This window comes from Theobroma umbraticum, unplaced genomic scaffold (assembly GCF_002168275.2).
Source record: "Theobroma umbraticum cultivar Fairchild unplaced genomic scaffold, ASM216827v3 scaffold_95.0, whole genome shotgun sequence".
Taxonomy (NCBI): domain Eukaryota; kingdom Viridiplantae; phylum Streptophyta; class Magnoliopsida; order Malvales; family Malvaceae; genus Theobroma; species Theobroma umbraticum.
Genome location: NW_018397257.1, coordinates 678,173 through 698,463, shown reverse-complemented (window position 1 = coordinate 698,463; position 20,291 = coordinate 678,173). Strand labels below are relative to the sequence as shown.

At 30.2% G+C, this 20,291-nt stretch overlaps 1 protein-coding gene and 1 non-coding gene across 2 annotated transcripts in view; one reads left to right on the top strand and one right to left on the bottom strand.

The window, feature by feature from the left end:
• The window catches only part of LOC110411862 (cycloartenol synthase 2-like), a 35,498-nt gene extending 21,014 nt beyond the window's left edge, over window positions 1–14,484 (bottom strand). The window contains exons 1-6 of the mRNA XM_021422204.1: window positions 14,287–14,484; window positions 13,958–14,152; window positions 11,794–11,883; window positions 11,397–11,591; window positions 11,216–11,300; window positions 8,287–8,453 (exon numbers count right to left, since the gene is read on the bottom strand). Coding sequence (XP_021277879.1) covers window positions 8,287–8,453; window positions 11,216–11,300; window positions 11,397–11,591; window positions 11,794–11,883; window positions 13,958–14,152; window positions 14,287–14,484 — 930 coding nt within the window. The remainder of the gene's footprint in view (window positions 1–8,286; window positions 8,454–11,215; window positions 11,301–11,396; window positions 11,592–11,793; window positions 11,884–13,957; window positions 14,153–14,286) is intronic.
• Window positions 9,772–9,863, top strand: LOC149527418 (small nucleolar RNA snoR8a). The gene has a single exon (XR_016351034.1). It is a non-coding gene; the product is annotated as a small nucleolar RNA snoR8a (small nucleolar RNA).
• Window positions 14,485–20,291: the final 5,807 nt, after the last annotated feature.

Genomic DNA, 20,291 nt, shown 5'->3' with positions numbered 1-20,291 from the left:
CAAACCTTGGTTTGAAAGGATTAAAAGAAAAAGGCTTGTAAAACCCAATTTGGTTTTAAAAAATTATTTTGATAAATCGAGAGCGTCCAGAGTAGGTCGACTGTCACTTCAATTAAGTGTGACCTTTGTGCACAAGTGAACTCTAACTAGAGAACTTTTGGGTCACCGATGGGTTGTTAGACTTGGTTGGGGCCATAGTTTGTGATATACGAGGCAAGGGCATGGGTTGTTATATGTGGCTAGGTCGCAAGTGATATTTACGGTTGCGACCGCTTGATTCTCCGATGTCGACCAACATTGTTGAGACTGCTATGGCTGTGAGGATCTAATGGAGCGGAGCTTTTGGATGTTATTACGTGAAAATGTGTCCATGGGTGATTATGATACTTACCTATTCGAGAGCCTTGTGAGTTTTTTGACGTATACTCTTTTGAATGGTGGAGAGTTAAGATTTCTTTGCAGCTCCCTTTGTTTGAATAAAAGCTTTCAATGCTTACTTGATAATCATGAAATGTTTTGTGTGGCTGTATACTTTGATTTCTTTACGTGCCACACATTTCGGGAGCGTGCATAGTTTTATATCGTTGTTCATAGCTTGATGGCAAGTGATGTTTTCAATGATTGAACTCTATTTGCTACACTTGTTTTCAGCACCGTTTTGCCAAGTGAAATGTTGCATTATGATTTACGTCATTACTATTGCAAGGTACAAATATCTTAGTTATGATTTGGTTTCTTAAAATTATGATTTGATATTCCGGTTTTATTATTGAACTTATTTACCTTATGCTTGTTTCTCATCTACACCTTGCTCATGGAGCCGATGATCACTGAGTCTGTGAAACTCACCTCCTTTATTTCTCTTTACAAATAGTGATTAGCCTAGCATGCATGTATCAGCAATTTCAGTCCACCGCGGATAGGTAAAGACATCTCGTAGCACTTTATTCCGGGTCGCTTCGTTGTTAGAGGTCAAGTTGTCATAATGTAAATTGTTATAAAATTAGACAATTGTGTCAATCCAAATGTACATCTGGAGATTATAAGTTTTGATGTATTATTTTTATAATTATGTGGAATAAAGGTTTATTCAATTTATAAAGATTATTGTTCAATTTTTATTACAAAGAGTTTTATGAATCAAAATAATTTTATAGATAGATGGCGTGATTATGAAATAATAATCTAATGATTTAAGTAAGGCTTGTTCGGGACTTGGTGGGTTTGCCCTTGAGACTCGGATGCTGGTAGCGATCGAGGATCGTTACAATCTGTATAGACGATTTTTGGTGAAGTGGCTTGGTAAACTTGTTAATGAGAACATTGGGATTGTTGAAGAGGAATTCAAACGAATGGATCCAGACTATGAGGAGTTGAGTCTTTTTCTAACTTGAGGGAAATGATGTTGGTGCATTTAGAATTCTATTTTATTTATTATTTTAGTTGATTTAGGATTTTATTTTATTTAGTTTGGGATTCTTTTTTATTTTTATTAGGATTTTAGTACTTTAACTCTTTATTTTGGAGTAGGATTACTATCTGATAAGGATTTATCCTAGCTAGTATAAATAGGTGGTCTAATATAAAGAATTATTATTATTATTATTATTTATTCTGAATATTTATTTAAGAGGTTTTATTGTTCCAAACACAATCAACCCCATTCATGCCTAATTGTTGAGTTCTAATTGCCTTAAACCTTCCAACTATATCATCAAGTTTAGGCTAAGGAAAAAGGATTGGTAATTGGTGAGAATTCTGGCCAAGGAAGGTGAGTGGGCATTCCTTTTCAAATCATTATGGAATTTTGAAACGTATTTGTATTAAATTTGCTATGCTCACTATTTTGGGAATTCATTTGCTACTTTGTTTTATAAATGCTTATTATTGAGTGAATTGGGATGCATGAGTTGTCAGCAACTAGGATTGGTTGTTCCAATTGCTTATGAATTTGATCTTTTGTGAGCATAGTAAATTATTAGCTATTTTATAAGTTGGTGAAACGAGCCCTTGAAATGAGTAGCATTTAAATGTGTTTGGTAACATTCAAAACTCTTGATGTTTACACTTTTATATAAAGGCGCTAGAGTGGCTGTTCATTAACATTATGAATTCTGCCCTATTTGCAATGATTATGATTATTGTGAGGAACTGATGTAGCAGAAAGGTTTAGGGTAATTCAAACTCAATAATTAGGCTTGAATGGAGCTAATTGTATTTAGAACAATAAAAAGATAATTGAGTTTTAAAGAAACCTCTTGAATAAAAGTTCAAAATAAACTCGGCCACGTCATTCTTTACGGGTTAGAAAAAGACTCAGCTTCGATAAGTAGGCCTTGACACATTCCTCATAAATGTCTCTTTTCAGCAACCTAACTGCTTTCATTAGTAGATTTACCAAGCCAAGCCACTTCACTAAAAATCTTTTATATGGATTACCTCATCTAGATCAACCTCTGTTACATCTAACACTTCTTTAATAACTTTAGCCTTAGCAATTAGAAGGTGCTGAACTTGATAGTCTATAGTATATGCAGTTCCATCAAATCCATTAAATGGATACAAGTCCGAAACATTGAAAATAGGATTGATTTGTAACTCAAGTGGCAGCTCAATTAAGTAAGCATTTGAACTGATTTTCTTTAGCACTTTACAAGGCCAAAACTTTCTAGATTTGAGCTTGTGATAAGTACCTTAAGGAAATCTTTCTTGCCTCAAGTGCACAAGTGCTTACGATGATGTTCATTAGCAGCAAAAGAGTATGTTGCATTGTTGGCTTTTAAGGTAGCTTTTACCTCTTCTTGAATATTTCGAATGTGATATGCCAATAACTCATCTTCATCATTTACTCTAGCTTCTTATGGTAGTGGCACCAAATCAAGCACATGTTGAGGTTTTAATCTATTTGCAACCTCAAATAATGTCTTCTTTGTGCTTTGATTGATAGAATTGTTATACTCAAATTCAGCTTGGGGTATGACTGAATCCCAGGTCTTTGGTTTGTTCCAAATAAGACATCTTTTCACCAACCTTTCCACATCTCTTCATATTTTTTGCTAATAATAATGATTGGCCAACATTACCAAAGTCTTGCCTTTGCCAAAATGTCCTCCCAAACCATTCCTATGAAGTTCTCTAATAATTTGCTCCCTTAAAGATCATTTAAAATGCACAATTGGTTACCTTTGAACAAATAATCTTCATGCAAGTTATAAGGTAAATTTCTAGCTTGTGATGAACCTTGCAAATAAACTATTATCTTACTGAAATGAGGGTTAGAATTGTATTGATTTTTAAGTTTCTCAAAGCCTATGACTTGAGTGCTCATAACTGATAATAACACATATCGCCTACTCAAACAGTATTAGACTGTCTAGATTCATATTTTAGCGAGAATTGAATTCATCAAGGAAAGAACTCCACTTGGCATGCTTTTCTTTTCAATTTAGTATGCTAAAGGTAAAATTGAATTAATTGACTCCAAGAATATCATCATCATTATTCTTTTAAGCTTACTACAGAAGGTAGAATTTGGGTTGTTACACTTTGGTTACTTTTTCCTTTCAATTAGTAGTTCAGTATGAAAGCACTACTCACATTAAGTAAGCAATGATACAAGTCGTATGCTATATAGTTGCTACTTCCATAGATCTTTTACATTAGAAACTCATGAAATTGATTATGACCACCATACCACTGCAGATTTAGTGCTGTAGCTTGGTTCATCTAGCTTGTTTCTGTAGTATAATAGCGTGGTACCTTAAGAGTCTGGCCTTGACTAGACCTGTTGCTAAAGAGGGTGTTTAAGGGTTAGAAATCGACTAAAATATCCTAGTCTATGCTTAGTGTTATGAATTACTTGCCTATAGTTTACCCTATTCCAAACACCAATCTTGTTACTTGGTAAAGCCAACTACCACTTAACACCAAGATGTTAATGGATCCTCTAACAAAACACAAAAAGAACTTTGGTTATAATGTCAGAAATATGGGGACTAAAAGGTCAGTTTTTAAACTATAGGAACTAACATGGTATGCGTTTAAAACTTTAGAAATCACAAATGCAATTTGCTCAAATTATTAAGGACAAAAAGTGGGAGAATATAAAGGAACACTAAAACTAACATGATTGTTCAATAATTTTAAAATAGAAATAGTTATTCTTAAGTTATTAAATATCTAATATATATCGTTAACATTAGATTAATTGATTATTTTGAAATGACAAATATTTTAAGAGTGTTTTTGAAACTAAATTTTCTTAAGGTTTTTGTGTATGTTTCAAGTCAAAAGTTTACATTAAAAATAATTTATTTTAAGGTAAAATGCAAATCCAATTGATATTTGAAGAAATATTATTTTCCTTGGACTTAATATAAGTTATATCTTTTGAGAAAGAAAATTTTCTATGCGATTTACCTGACTAGTGCTTTTGTTCTTGAAAGGAAAAATATTTGTGAGTTCTAATACTGCTAGCTTTATATTGATTCTTATTTGGAAATGACAATAAGAATAATGAAAATTGCTCTGATAAATTCTATTTTGAATTCTGCAAAATCACTTGAGCAATTCTTTATAAGCATAAGAAATGTTCAAAATCTTATAATATTTAATGAAATTCAATTTTTTTTGTATTTACCAAACATTTAAGGTTATATTAAAATAGGAAAAATGTTTACAGAATGAAAAAGGGCCAAATTAAGAAAATTTTTTAATATTAAAGCTACAAGGATTGATCCCAAAAGTCCCTTTTGGACAAAAGCAAAAGAACCCTTAGCTGCGTACCGAGGATCGATCTCACCCTTGGAGTGATCAAACCCCTTCTCACAAAACTCAAAAGTTGGGGCAGTAAATGAAGGCAAGATCAATCCTCACATATTGGGATAGATCCCAAAGTAGTCGCTGATAGTGCAAAGGTGAAATTAGTAGCAAACTAATGGCTTTTTCATGCATTAAATGCTTCCTAAATGTTCCAATAAGCTTTCTAAGTATAAATAAACCATCTTTAGCTTATTTATGATGCAGAAGAAGTGACAAACAATTAAACCCCTTTTAGCTTTCATTATAACACTTTGTAATAATCTTTGATATCTCTCTTTGCAAATTTGCATTCACTAAACAATATCTGCCTATTGGAGGTCTTTTTGTTTGTACATTTAAAAACTTAACTCCTTGAGAGATAGGGAGGTTATATAAGCCTTTAAAAGGTAAAAGGACTTGTTTAGAAGTTTTATCTAAACCTTTGAAGATAAAAATGTTATATTTTAGCATTCAAAAGGTATTTATATTGAGTGAAATTCAAGTGGTTGAATCTATATAAATCGAGTTTGCAATTCTCTCTGCACCTCACTTTTTATCTTTATTGTATCTTCTTTCAAATAAATATCAATTGAATTGTTATTTAACTTAATTTTTGGTATATCTCTCTTGAAAATTTATTTTGTGAAAAGTAATTTTGGAAATTTAATTCATCCCCACTCTCAGATTTTTAATTTTATTTGAGTTAACAATTAGTATTACAGTTTGGACTTTATTTTTGTAAGTTTAACCACCTTAGGGTGTCCCATTAGCTCAAGAAATCATGTTCCAAAAAGGCATCAAAGTTTCTAGAAGTAAAGAAAAGTTGGAAAAGAAATACCTCAAGGAAGAACCTTTTACAAGCATAGAGAGAGTGTAAAATCAAGTACAAGGATAGAGCGTAAAATCAAGTAAAGATGAACATGAAGTATGTTTGATGGCCATGCATTTAGTTGCAACCACTCTTAAAGATGGATAATCAATTATAAGGTGTCTTCTCTTTGTTGGAGAAAACTATTCTTATTAGAAGAACATAAGAAAGCCATTTGTTCAAGCAAAAATTATGAACCTTAATGGTAATTGTAAATGGTTCTTAGATATATGAATAGGTAAACCAATAATCAAGAAAAAAAGTGAGTGGAATGTAAATGACATTAAGTTGGGTCAACTTAATAGCAAGGCAATGAACACCCTTTTTTCTGCACTTAATAAGTACAACAGAGGATTCATGTATGAGAGTGCAAGGAAGTAAGCGATAAATTGGAGGTTACACATGAAGGAAAAATTCAAAAGAAGGAATTCAAAATTGGAATTTTTACTCTTGATTATGAACTTTTCCAAATGAAAGATGATGAAACAATTAACGAAATGTCAGATATATTCACCAACATCCTCAATGGCTTGAAGGCAGTTGGCAAGACATACTCAAATGTAGAATTGGTGAAAAAAATGCTACATAGCTTGCCAAAATCATGAGAACCAAGGGTGATCACCGTTGAGGAAGAGAAGAATCTAAATACTCTCACACTGAATGAGCTAATTGACCTTAAATACTCTCACACTGAATGAGCTAATTAACCTTTTTCTAACTCATGAGATTCAGCAAAACCATGGAAGTGAGAGAGAGAGTCTTCAAAACTTAAGAAGAAGGCTATGGTGGCTACATGGAGTGATAGTGACACATCTGACAATGGTCATGATAAGGAAGAAATGGCCAAACCTATGTCTCATGACTCTTGAAAAGCCTAAGGTAAGCTCTAATCTCAATAACTCAAACTCTTATTCCCTTGATGAATTGCAAAATACTTTTGAGAAATTACTTTTAGAATTTGAGAATATGTCTTTGAAATATAAGCAAAATGATTTTTAAGATAAAAGTTGAATTTGAATCTCTAACTAAGGTTAAATGTGAGTTAGAATGCTCAATTAGGACCATAGAAAGTGAGATTGTTGACTTAAAAAAAATAATAAAGGATTGCCTATTCCTTTTGCTAAATTTTATGTTAATCAATAGAAACTAAATGACGTGTTGGACATCTAAAGAGCTTTTTTTTAACAAAAATTATATAGCTATAATGGAAATAAAAAAGAAACTCAATTTAATAACTTTTTTGCCAAAGCTAATGACTCAAGTGAAAGTTAAAGCAAATGTATGTATTGTCATCAATTGGGTCATTCAACATAATTTTGTCCTTGAGAATAGTTGCTTGTTGGAGTAAAACTCACCAAGAATGTGTGGGATTCAAATAAAAAAATGATGTGGATTCCAAAATGAACAAAAATCATTAGTACTAACCCTCAAAAACCCAAAGCGATTTGGTGTCATAAATCGATTGATAAATGTCTCTTGTAAGCATGCTAAAGAACACTGGAATAAGGTTTTTTTTTCCTTGGAGATTGGAATGCTCTAGACATATTTTTTGGGATGGGTAATCTCTAAGAAATAAGCTATATTTCTTTATTCTAATGAAAAGCATGACTGTTTGTTCTTATTTGACTATTAGGTGCATAATTTTTTGTTAACAATCTTTTGAGCTTTGTTGATGTATCGTCATCATACAAAATTGATTTAAATGATACATGTTATAAATTGCATAATGTTGAAAAAAGTACAAGCTTAAAATTGAATATGAATTTATTTTTGCTCTTGAATGCTTGATAACTTTGATATAAATGTATCTCTATGATTGGTGAAATTGATTTTCTACTTAATTTATTGAATTTATTTTACTCCAGTATAGAGAAGTATAAGCTTAAACATGACTTTGTACATGAATAAATTTAAAAAGGGTATCTTCTACTTCATTTGTGCTTATGCTCTTGTCTTTCTCTGTGAGTTTATTTAGAGTTGTATTGGTATATCCATATTTGTTAAAAGATCAGCAACATAGTTTCCAAGTTGTAATCTTGAGAACTATTCGTTCATTCTGTAAATTGAGTTTTTGAACTTGGAATACCTTGCCTTAAATATTGAATAAAATATAATATGAATTATATGGTTTTTTTTTATTATAAAGTTATGCAATATGAATCCTATGTTTTTATAGATAAAAATTATTTTTATATTAAGCATTTAAATTATCATTTTATTTTGTAATTGCACCATCATAGTTAAAAGAATTTACTAATATTGACTTTCTTAAATTTTTCAAGAATGTGAATAGTAATATCAAGTAAGATTCATGAAAATATGAATATATATATATATATATATATAAGGTCAATTCATTTCAATATACCTGTCACAATGTGGAAATATTTCAATTATATAATTTATAAATAATCATATTCAATAGAGATCATATCTTTTTTTCTTAATTTTATTTCTTAATTACATCAATATTTAAATGTGCTTAGTCAAGAAAAAGGAATAAATATTTTAGGAAATTGCAAAAATTTATGCTTAGACTAATAAAGAAATATTTAGACTAGTTTAAATAAAATCAATTAATAGAATTTATTCATAAAAAATGGATGGAAGTAAGTTACCTTAGCACATAGATTTCTGGTTTGATCCCAGTCAATAAGGTGATAGGGAAGCGTATAGAGTTCTCTCCTGAGTGACAAAACAAGTGAATTAATTGGCCCTACAAATTTCTTCCCGTATAAATATGACATTGCCAGATACACCATGCGACAGTGACACCACATCCTTCCTGCAATTTTTTTTATTCGTGATTAATTTTTTATCAGAATACAAATTTGAATGATTCAAATCCAAATTAACTTAAATTTAAGTGATCGTAAATGCGAATCTAAACTTATCTTGTCTACTGTAAGATCGACTTTAGTGTAAGGCCATAATAGAATTCAAAAAACAAAAAAATCTTTAAACAAATTAACAAGTAAAATGAAAAGTAAAATAAATATTTTTTACTTATTTTATCCATTTAACAAATAAGTTAAATGCTCTATCTTACTTTTATACTTGTTTTTATTGTTCTTTTACAAATAAGTTTTTTTAATACTTTTTAACAAATAAGTATGTATTACAATTTAAAATTTAGTGTAATTAAGTCGTATCTTATTTAAAGATTTTTGTTATTTAATGTATTATTTATTTGTTTACATATCAATTATATTATTGCAATCATATTATCATTATTAGCTCTACTTTATAGTGTAAACTATTTTATAAATTAAAAATGGACTTAAACAAGATAATAAAAATGGTCAAAATACTTGAGAAGTCTTTGTATCCATGCATTTTGTTCAATTTAGTCATTATACTCAAAATAATAACATTTTAATTCCTTAAATTTGAGAATTACTTCAATTTGATCCCTCTTTCTATCGATGTTCAATTATGCTTTTAAAAGGATGATGTCAGCATTGACATCAGCACTGACATGGCACTGACGTGATGATGTGACAGTGCCACATGGCACTACTATGATGACATTGCAAATGCTGATGTGATATTGGCATGTTAATATGTTAGTGCCATATGACAGATCAAAAATTTTTCAAAAAAATTTTTATATCACGTCATAACGATTAAATTGAAGAAAAATATATTGTATAGAGATTAAATTGAACAAAATTGAGATGTTGAGAGACTAAATTGAAAAAAATATTTGAAACATATAAATATTTAAGTAGAGAATTAATAAGCCAAATATTTAAGTGTGAAAAATTTATGGTGTTAAAAAATATTTATATAAATATTTCCTTATTTGATTATCTAGTTCTAGAATATATACATTAATTTATTTTTTTATCAAAAATTAAGCTTGAATTCTCTTTGTATAAAACAATTTCAAAAAAATTTCATATTTAAAATCAAATTTAGATGACTAGTTTACATTGTGTTGGAATAAAATCAAATAAAAAGACTAAATAATTTTTTTCTTTTATTTATAATAGTACAAAAATTTGAAATTTATTTGACTTAGTTTTAATTGGAGCTGAACTCAAATTAACAAAATAGATTGATTTACTTTTTCTCTTAAAATAATGAAAAAGGAAGATATGAAGTTAGTGGTGATTATAAAAGTAATTCTTCATTCTGACTTGCTTAATTTAGACATTACAAACTTCTTATTACAACATAGAATCTGAGTTACTATACCCCTTCAATTATTTATTTATTTTTTATGTTTTTATTTTGCTTAATATTTCATGTTATATTTTTTAGGTTAAAATTTTTTAGATTAAAGACTGCATTTGTAGTTGATAGAGTTAAATATAATTGTAAACATTGTTATAATTTTAGTTTGTATTTATAAATTTTTGTATATCCAAATTAATAATTTAACTTTAAATTTAGCATAATTTAATTGCTGTATTTGAAGTTAAATAAAATCGTTTTATAATAAATTTTGAGTAAATTTAAATAAAATAGAAATTAGGTAAGGGTTAAATAATTCTAAAAGAATAATTATTTGTAAATTGTGAAAGTTATAACTAAATCAACTTATTTTGTTAATTTGAATTCAATTCAAGTTAAAAATTAAGTCAAATAAATTTTTAACTTTTATACTGTTATAAATAGAGAAAAAGAATTTATTTAGTTGTTTTATATTATTTTATTCTAATATAATGTAAGTTATTCATATCTAAATTTGACTTTAGGTATGAAATGTTTTTCAAAATATTTTTATAAAAAGAGAATTTAAACTTAATTTTTTTTAAAAAGATAAATTAATATATATATATCTTAGAATCAAATAATCAAGTAAGAAAATATTCATATATATATATTAACACCATAAATCTTTTACATTTAAAATTTTAACTTATTAATCATTTACTTAAAAATTGACATTTTTCAAATATTTTTTTCAATTTAATCCCTTAACATCTCAATTTTATTCAATTTAATTCTTATATTATATATTTTTGTTCAATTTAGTACCTGTAACATGACATAAAAAAATTTTTAAAAAAATTTTTGATTTGTTATATGGCACTAACGTATTAGCATGTTAGTGCCACATCAGCATTACTATGTTATCATAGTAATGCCATGTGGCATGTCACGTCATCAGATAAGTGTCATGTCATCACAAAGTGCCATGTTAGTGATGATGGCTTTACAATAAAGTTGGGATTTAATAACCTTACAATAAGGTCCACTTTGATGGCTTCACCATAAAATCAAGCCACCAACTAAACTCGATACTTAAAATTCAAATTGACTGAAATAAATATTATTGATTATTTTATGTTTCAGTTTGATTAAAAAGAACAATACATATGATGTAAATCATTATAAAAAGTACACAGTTTGTTTTATTTAATTTAAATTTAAATTAATTTTAAAAATTCAAAATATATATCAAATTAAATTAAGACCAATGACCAAAGCGGTCTAAAATATTGAAATTACCCAATTGTCATCAAGTTACTAATTAAATTGAGAGATGAAATTATAAATAAGGTTCAAACTATTTGAACTAAATACGAATAGCACAACCTGGATGGATGGGAAGAAAGTAAGGAAGAAGCCAAAGCTCAGGCAGTAAAGGGTTGTTGCCACTCCACTCATATACCCCCAGCACCTATACAAACAGCAAATTAAAAGCATGTAATTGATGAGATAAAGATATAATTGATAAAACAAGGGCAATTGGTGAGGGTGATGAGGAGACCCATACTGAAAGCCACATCTTGCCCCATGATGGAATGAAGGTAAGTCCACCATGATGAAGAATCCATGTTCTGGCTTTGGCAATAGCACCATCTCCTCCATCTCTGGTTTCTCCCAGCAATCTCAGAGTGACGTATGAGAGTGCAGTGCCAAGCATGGTGCTCTCCCCTTCTATGTGTAATCCCCATCCTCCATCTTTATTCTGCATCACAATTTTATTTCGATTGAAAACGTACTGTTCTTCTAATAAAAAGAGAGATAGCGTTACAATAAGTAAACTCTAATCTTTTTCTCTATCATCTGTCTTTATTGCATCGCATTCGACTTGTTGCAACACTACCTCTCTCCTTATTAAAACAATTCTCTATGATCAATAAACAGTATAATCAATAGGATAGAGAGACCTGATGGTTGTATAGATAGCGTCGTATCTCCTGTCGATGGTGGGAGGGCAAAATTATCTCTAATGCTCCCGTTATGAATAGCCCAATTACCTGTAAAATAATTAAAGTTATTTAAATTTTGGAAAATTTATATTATTATGAGGAGAAAAGTTATGAATATTGTTTTTATTATCAATATAAATATAATATCAATGTTAGAAATATATAGAAGCCATTAATTTAAGATCTACTACATTTAGGAGTTGAAGTGACAAACCAAAATCTAAAGTGCAAGGAGTTAACTGTTGAGGTTAAAAAATAAAATATAAAACAATAATATATATTTCTTAAGTAATTAAAATAAAAATATTTATTTTAAAAAGTTTTTAAATTTTAACCTCGCTCATTAAAAAAATGTCACTATGTGGTTCACTAACAGTTTATAATTATTATACAATAATTGACTAAATTAAAAATAATGGGAAATGCAATGTCTCATCAGTTGGATGCTTTAATTTTTTTTAAAAAAAAATTATCTGGTTGACTTTTTGTTATTTGTCTTTTATTTTTATTTATTTTTACTTTTGCTTTCTATTCATTTTTCAAAAAAGAAAAATAATAAAAAAATAATTGGATACTTTTATTGGGTTGTTATTTTTCCTGCTAAGCTTTTATTTTAAGATGTAAAAACTAGGAGTGTACTTGATAGAAGGATAAATTAGCAAATAATTGAATATAAAATAAAAATTTGTGAATGCAATATGTTTTTGCTATATTTTGTAAATACAAATAATTAATTTATGAATGAATATTTCGTTTTTATAAGACATCTTAATTATTAGAATTTAAAATTTCCTTACTAAACATACTGGAATATTGAAATTGAAAGAAATAAAAATTTATGGGAAGAGAGAGGTTATTTTCCTTTATTTAACCATGAGCCACCGTATGTACCAAAAAAAAAACAAACTATTAATCTATACATATACATGAAAATTGTTCCTAAAAGGCATTTTTTCACTATTTACCTTTTTCTTTGGTGATAAAATTTTGAAGATCAAACAAAAGGAAAATATAAAAGTAATTTTATTTATTTATAAAAAGGAAATGATGGAATAGGAAATAAATTTTGAATCTCAAATCTCAATCATTTTAATAAAGCTAGCAATATAGAAAAATTATATTAATTTAAATTTAGGTCACATTCCAATTATTTGTTTATTTTTAAATTAAATTGGGACCATTCGTACGAAAAGGATAGGGTGCAATGCAAAATCAATTTATGCTGTCCATGAATAATGAATCAATAGTGAAAGCAGCCCCGTACTGTTTTACAACCAAAGGCTTGGCTTCTTTGAGTTTAAAAGTGTACGATGACTGCAATCACTCCTTTTCGAAAGAGACTAGGATTCAATTAAATTAATAAATTTATGTTCCATTACGTACACCGGCTGCCATCTCTCCATTTTATATATACAATAATTTCAAGAGAAATTAAAAACCCCTTGATTTATTTCAAAAAATTTAAATATGTTTTTAACATTTGTCAATGATAGAATGTAGCAGGGCATAATATTTAAAAGAAATCTGTAAATTATTTAAAAATTTAAATATGTTTTTATTTTTTAATTTATATATTTTTATGTTAAATCAAATAAATTTTTATAATTAATAGATGATTAATCGTTGTTAGTGTAAATGTCATCTGTCATTTTATGTTACGTGATACTAATATAACATCTTGACATGCCATAGTAAATGAAGATGTGATATGATGATATAGTCATGTGGTATTTTTCAATGTCTACCTTAATGTTACTTAAGCATGAAATGACAAGTGACATTTTAAACTATTTAGTGATAAAGAGCCTATTTAGTTCAAAATGAAAATATAGGGATTTGATTTGAGTGTAATAAAAAAATAAAGAATTATCTAAAATTTTTTAAATAGTTTAAGTATTTTTTAAAATATTATGTCATATAACAATTAGAATCATTTACATCATGTTATCTGTAAATTTATATAATATATATATATTTAAATTGTTGATTATAAAAAAGGGTATATTTTGCATTGATTTACAAAGTAAATGAAAGCTGGTTGTAAAATCTTACATGGTGTCGGTAGGAAGTTGATTAAGCATTTATTAGGTGATGGGTAAGAATAAGGCGAAGAAGACGTTACCAAGCCAGGTAGAAGGAACAAGGGGCCACCATAGTCACCAGGCCAGAACCCATCCTCGCATTGCAACGTTGAATAGAATCTCAGAGCCCTCCTTAATGTGGTCCTCACCGTTTCCTCACTTACTTCTTGGCTGGATTTCACGTTGACCTTGTCTGGCAGCTTCCTCTCTCCTGCTGGATTATTCTCCCTTGCAAACTATTATATATGCCCAAAGGAGAATATATATATGTTTGATCAAGTATCAATGAGTAAGAAAACGAATGCACACTTTGTTAGCACAATATTAGCAAATTCATTACGATACAAAGAGTTGTTTATTCAGTTCGTACCTGAAATCTCATTAGCATATCAGAGCTTTGCTTGGTTTGAAACCGATTCTTGGTGAACTCATTCCGAGCCTTTTCGACTCGAGCTCGCTCTTCTGGTGTACCAAGATTAGGATCGAACTCCCAATATTGTCTTCCCATGTGATTGCTCACGCTTTTAAGCCAGGGTTCATTCCCTTGAGAAAGCTTAAGCTTCCACATTTCTTTTCTTTTCTTGAGCTTCAAACAAATTGAAGAAACTAGGAAGGAAAAAGGAAATGACGACTGACCAACAGAGTTCAATGTTTGGCTGCAAAAGGTTGACTCCCTGAGAAAGACTTGGCTTTCTCAATATTCGTCATGCAAACATGTACGAAAGTAACAAGGTTCATAAAAACGTTCAATTATATATATACACATTCCACCTTTGAAATTACAATATTACCCTTGTTTTAGCTTACTAAATAGGGGTAGTCCAGGGTCTAGATTGTGACCTGCCAACCTCCCAAGTTAGATAAGTAATGCTGTAAACAGAAGGTATGGCTTCATGTTGGAACGCACAATGTTTAGTTATGGATATTTTTAAATTTGCTCTATTGGACCATATATGTCACCATGTGTAACTAAACAAATAATTGAAAAGGTCCCAAACAACTAATCATCTATTGACACATGTTGAATTGATGATGCCCTCAAACAAATGATTCCACGTGTTATATTCAAAAAATTGCTCGAGTCTTGGCCAATTAGACGTGACTTGCTAGTTCAAGATTTTGTTTTTTGGAAAGCAATGTTTGAGTACATTGTATTGATACAAATCCTTAGCTTTCTCACAATTAAGTTGAAGATTTTCTTTTTTCAACGTACTTATCATCCACCTTCAGTTTACATTACAATGTTGCAATCCCCCGTCAACCTTTGCTCATGACATCCATTCCACCCTTGTTTTTCAACCATGGTCACACTGATGCTTTAGACAAATTATTTCAACATGACGAATTACTATTAGCATCGAATAAAGAGGGGAATGTGATGTAGCAGAATATTTATTATATGATGTATGGAAATCTTTTTCTACATATCTATTTGCATGCCTAGAAGCACCCTAATAGACCATATATTTACATTTGAAAAGTTTGTATTGGTTTTGACAAAATTAATATTTTTATGTGGGAGTTCGAAAAAAGACAAAACAGAATTTGATAAATGGTATCAACTCTCAATGCAATACACATATACATAAGCTAACACAAAAATTGACATTTGAAAGAATTTGGAGAAATTTATTCAGGGTTTCATGGTTGTTATTTTGTCCTAAAAATTAAAAGCTAATTTCCTCAAGTTATGAATTTTCTCTTGGCAAAAATTGAAGCAATAACACCTGAAATTAGTTTGAAGTATGATACACTGTTTTTAAGGATAATTTTTGTTCATTCAGAGTATGAAATTCGGTACAAAAAGATTAAAACAGTCATCCCCAAGAGTCAACAGATTATTCTTGAATAGTTTGCACAAACTATTAGGGATATAGGAATAGTCGGAAAAAATAAAGAAGAAGGATCCCAACAAGGCTATGTAGAGAAGATAAAGAAGAGAGAATTGAGGTGTGTTAAGAATGAATGTGGAGGTTGGTATTTATAGGGAGGAACACCTAAGAGAATCAATAGAAAATTACAAAAGAGATGTTCTAAAATATTCTGTAATCAAAAAATAAACATTAATTTTGTAGTCGTTTGTTCTGAATCAAAGACCAAATCAAGTTTTGTAATGGTAAAATATGTTTTGGTCGGTAGAATCACAAATCGATTCAAATTGCATTTCCCACCACAATAAAAAGAATGGTCAATGAAAAAAATCAAAGACCAAATCAAGTTTTGTAATATTACAATATATTTTGGTTGGTAGAATCACAAACCTTAAATTGTACTTTCCACCATGGTAAAAAGACTTGGTCAATGAAAAAATCAAAAACCAAAAAAGTTTTGTAACGACAAAATATATTTTGATTGGCAGAGTTACAGTCCTATTCAAATTGTATTTTCCACCATGGTAAAAAGACCTGTTCAAGGTAAAGGCAAAAAGCTGAAAAAAAAAAACATATAGCCGAGGCACAAAAATATCACTTGAGCCTAGTCCATGTGTATTCTCACATGTGGGGGGGAAATTTGCATTTTCTTAAGGCTTGGCTCAATCTGGTATGTGAAATCCCACCTTGAGTAAGAGGATAAATTAGGAAATCTTTAAGTAAGCATATATATTGTAGATTTTGAACATCAAACTTAGTTTTAACCTTCAAACGAATTCATTGACACTTTTGATTGTCTGTCACTTATGAAGCAGAAAATTTTTTGAGTTTGGAAGGGGTTAAAATATGTGATGCTTATAAAACAATCTTTTGGAAGTAAGAATTACTGCTAATAGACATTTAGGAATCAAGGTAGACATTTTAGAGTTTAAAGCAAGGCTTCACCCTAATGATTTTCTTGATTGGCTCTACACAGTGGAAAGAGTTTTCTAGTTCAAAGATGTTCCTGATGAAAAACGTGTGAAGCTTGTTGCAATTAAATTAAATAAGCACGCCTCTATATGATGGGAACATCTCAAACGGCAACGAGAAGGAAAAAGCCATAACAAAATCAGAACATAAGATAAGATGCGTTGAGAACTCAAGCGCAAGTTCCTTCCTGAGCACTATTGACAAGAAATTTTTATTAAATTTCATAACTTGAGATAGAGAATAATGTCGATGGAAAAATATACAATGGAGTTTAAGTAACTTCACATAAAGTGCGATATCCAAGAACTTGAAAAGCAAACCATAGCTCATTATCTTAGAGATCTCAATGTTGAAATTGTAGATGTTGTTCAACTACAACCATATTGGAACTTAAATGATGTCATCAGATTAGCATTAAAGGTTGAGAAACAATGATCACGAAAAGGCTCAGTGAGTTCATCTAGACAAAAAGATTCTACTTCAAACCGTGGGAGATAAAGTTCGACAACCATTTCGCCTCCAAAAATAAACTCTTCCCAAACTGCCAGCAACAATGATAAAGAAACTACTACTAGTTATGCTTCTAATGTCAACAAAAAGTGTTCCAAATGTCAAAGATTTAGGCATATTACTTTTGATTGTCCAAATCAAAGAATTATCTCTCTAGTAGAAGAAGAAGTTATGGAAGAATTTATCATTGAAGAAGAAGAAGATAAGCTAGAAATATTCAACGGAGATGAGATAGAAAAAGTTAGTGCTAACCATAAAGAAGCTATTGTCATTCGTCATAACCTTAGCACTGTTATGATGACTAAAAATGAGAGTTGGCTTCGCCACAACATCTTTTATACAAGGTGCACATCCTAAGGAAAGGTTTGCAACATCATTATTGATAGTGGAAGTTATGAGAATGTTGTTGCTAACTACGTGGTGGAAAAGTTAAAGCTTCCTATTGAGACACACCTTCATCTTTACTCGCTACAATGGTTGAGAAAAGGAAATGAAGTTAAGGTAACGAGGTATTGTTGTGTTCAATTCTCTATTGGAAATAAGTATCAAGATGAAGTCTGGTGTGATGTTATCCTAATAAATGCATGCCATCTGTTGTTAGGATGCCTATGACAATATGATCATCGAGCTCACCATGACAGATACAAGAATACTATTGCTTCCTCAAGGATGGAGTAAAAATTATGTTAACTCCACTAAAGCCTGAAGACCGGCCAAAGAGACAAAAGGAATATAAAGCACTCATCTCTGTGTTTGGCCTAAACAAAGCTTATCATGAGCCAAGCTTCTTATACCTCTTATTAGTTTATGAGGAGAATGAAGTATCTTCATCCTTACCCAAAGATGTCAAGCCCATAATTGAGGAGTTCTTTGATGTTGTACCTGAAGAGATACCCCACGGACTACCACCAATGCAAGATATCCAGCACATCATCGATCTCATTCCTAGTTCTATAATTTCAAGCAAGCCTGCTTCTCGCATAAGGTCGTAAGAGCATAAAAAGTTACAACATCAGGTCAAACAACTTTTAGAGAAAGGCCTAATAAAAGAAAGTGTTAGCCCTTGTACTGTTCCTACCTTATTAGTTTCACAAAAAGATGAAGCATGACGTATGTACATTGATAGTTGTGCCGTGAACAAAATCACCATCAAGTATTGTTTTCCCATTCCTATACTTGATGATTTGTTGGATCAATTACATTGTGCTATAATTTTCTCTAAGATTGATCTGTGTAGTGGTTATCACCAAATTCAAATGTGACATGGTGATGAATGGAAAACTGCATTTAACAGTAGTGAAGGATTATATGAATGGACAGTTATGCCATTTGGCCTCTTTAATGCGCCCAGCACCTTTATGCACCTAATGAACTAGGTATTTTTTCCTTTTATTGGGAAGTTTATTATGGTTTATTTTGATGATATTTTGGTGTATAGTAGACGTCAGAAGGAGGTTTTAAAACATTTATAGTAGATCTTTGAAGTACATCAAAGCACAAGCTTTTTGCTAACTTAAAAAAGTGCAAGTTTATGACAAATAAAGTTATCTTCTTAGGATATGTTGTGTCAAGCTAAGGAATTGAAGTGGACTAAAGTAAAGTTGATGCTATTATCAACTGGCTAGTTCCAATGTCACTTCATGATGTTCGAAGCTTTCATGGATTGACCTCTTTTTATCAACGTTTCATCAAAAAATTCAGTTCTATTACTGCTCCACTTACTAAATGCCTCAAGCAAGATAGTTTTATATGAAGTACCAAAGCACAACATAGCTTTGAGGAATTGAAAGAAAGGATTACTAAAGCTCCGATGCTTGCATTTCTGAATTTTGATTTGCTGTTTGAAGTTGATTGTGATGCCTCCAATATAAGTATTAGTGTTGTTCTATCTCAAGAGGGACAACCAATTACCTTCTTTAGTGAGAAACTCAATGATGCAAAGTTGAAATACTCAACATATGATAAAAATGTTTATGTCGTTATTTGAGCCTTGGACCATTGGAGCCACTATTTGTTGCCAAAAGAATTCATCTTGTATTCTGACCACGAAGCTCCCAAACATCTTAACTCCCAACACAAGCTTAATTGCTGACATGCAGCTTGGAGCGAGTTTCTTCAAGATTTTCTAATTCTCCTCAAGCACAAGTTAGGTGTGCAAAATAAGGTAGCTGATGCTTTAAGTCGTCGCGTTACTCTTCTCTCTACCTTTCAATTTAAGGTTGTTGGTTTTGAAGTTGTGAAAGAATTGTATGAGAAAGATCCTAAATTTGGTGAGATATGGAAGTCCAGTTCTCAACATCTTTATCAACAATTTCACTAACAAGAAGGGTATCTTTTCAAAGGTAACTAACTGTGCATCCCTCAATGTTCTCTACGGCAATCTATTATTTGGGAAGCTCATAATGGAGGATTAGTTGGACACTTTGTGAAAGACAAAACATTGGCTCTTGTGAAAGAAAAATTTTATTAATGAGAACATATCAATGAGAATGCTTATAAGATCGAACTTCTCGGAGATTATGAAGTTCCTTCTACCTTCAATGTAGTTGATCTTTCTCCTTACTATGGAGAAAATAAAGAAGACACAGAACTTGAAAATGATGCTTCTCTAATCTAGGGAGAATGATACAATAGTATAATATTTAGGTTACTTGCACATTAAGTTAGGTTGAGTTTAATTTTCATTTTTACTTTACTTATACTCCAAGAAAGTTTAAATTAGGTTATTTTTTTATTTAAGAATTATAATAATCCTACATGGGAAATTAGAATACTTTCTTCCTTAGAAATAGTTATATAAAGCCCTCTTGGATTAATTATTAGACATATTTAAGTTGAGAATTAATAAAGAATATTTTCTTTAATAAGCAAGAGTGCTTATTTTCTCTAAGCTCATTTTAGAAGAGTAAAAGATTTTAGTATATTTGGTTTAGTCAACCAAAGTGGAATTGTGATCATTGTTCACCTTAATGGAGCTTTCTAACCTCATTAAGATTGGTGTTCACCTTAGTGGGGTTTTTAA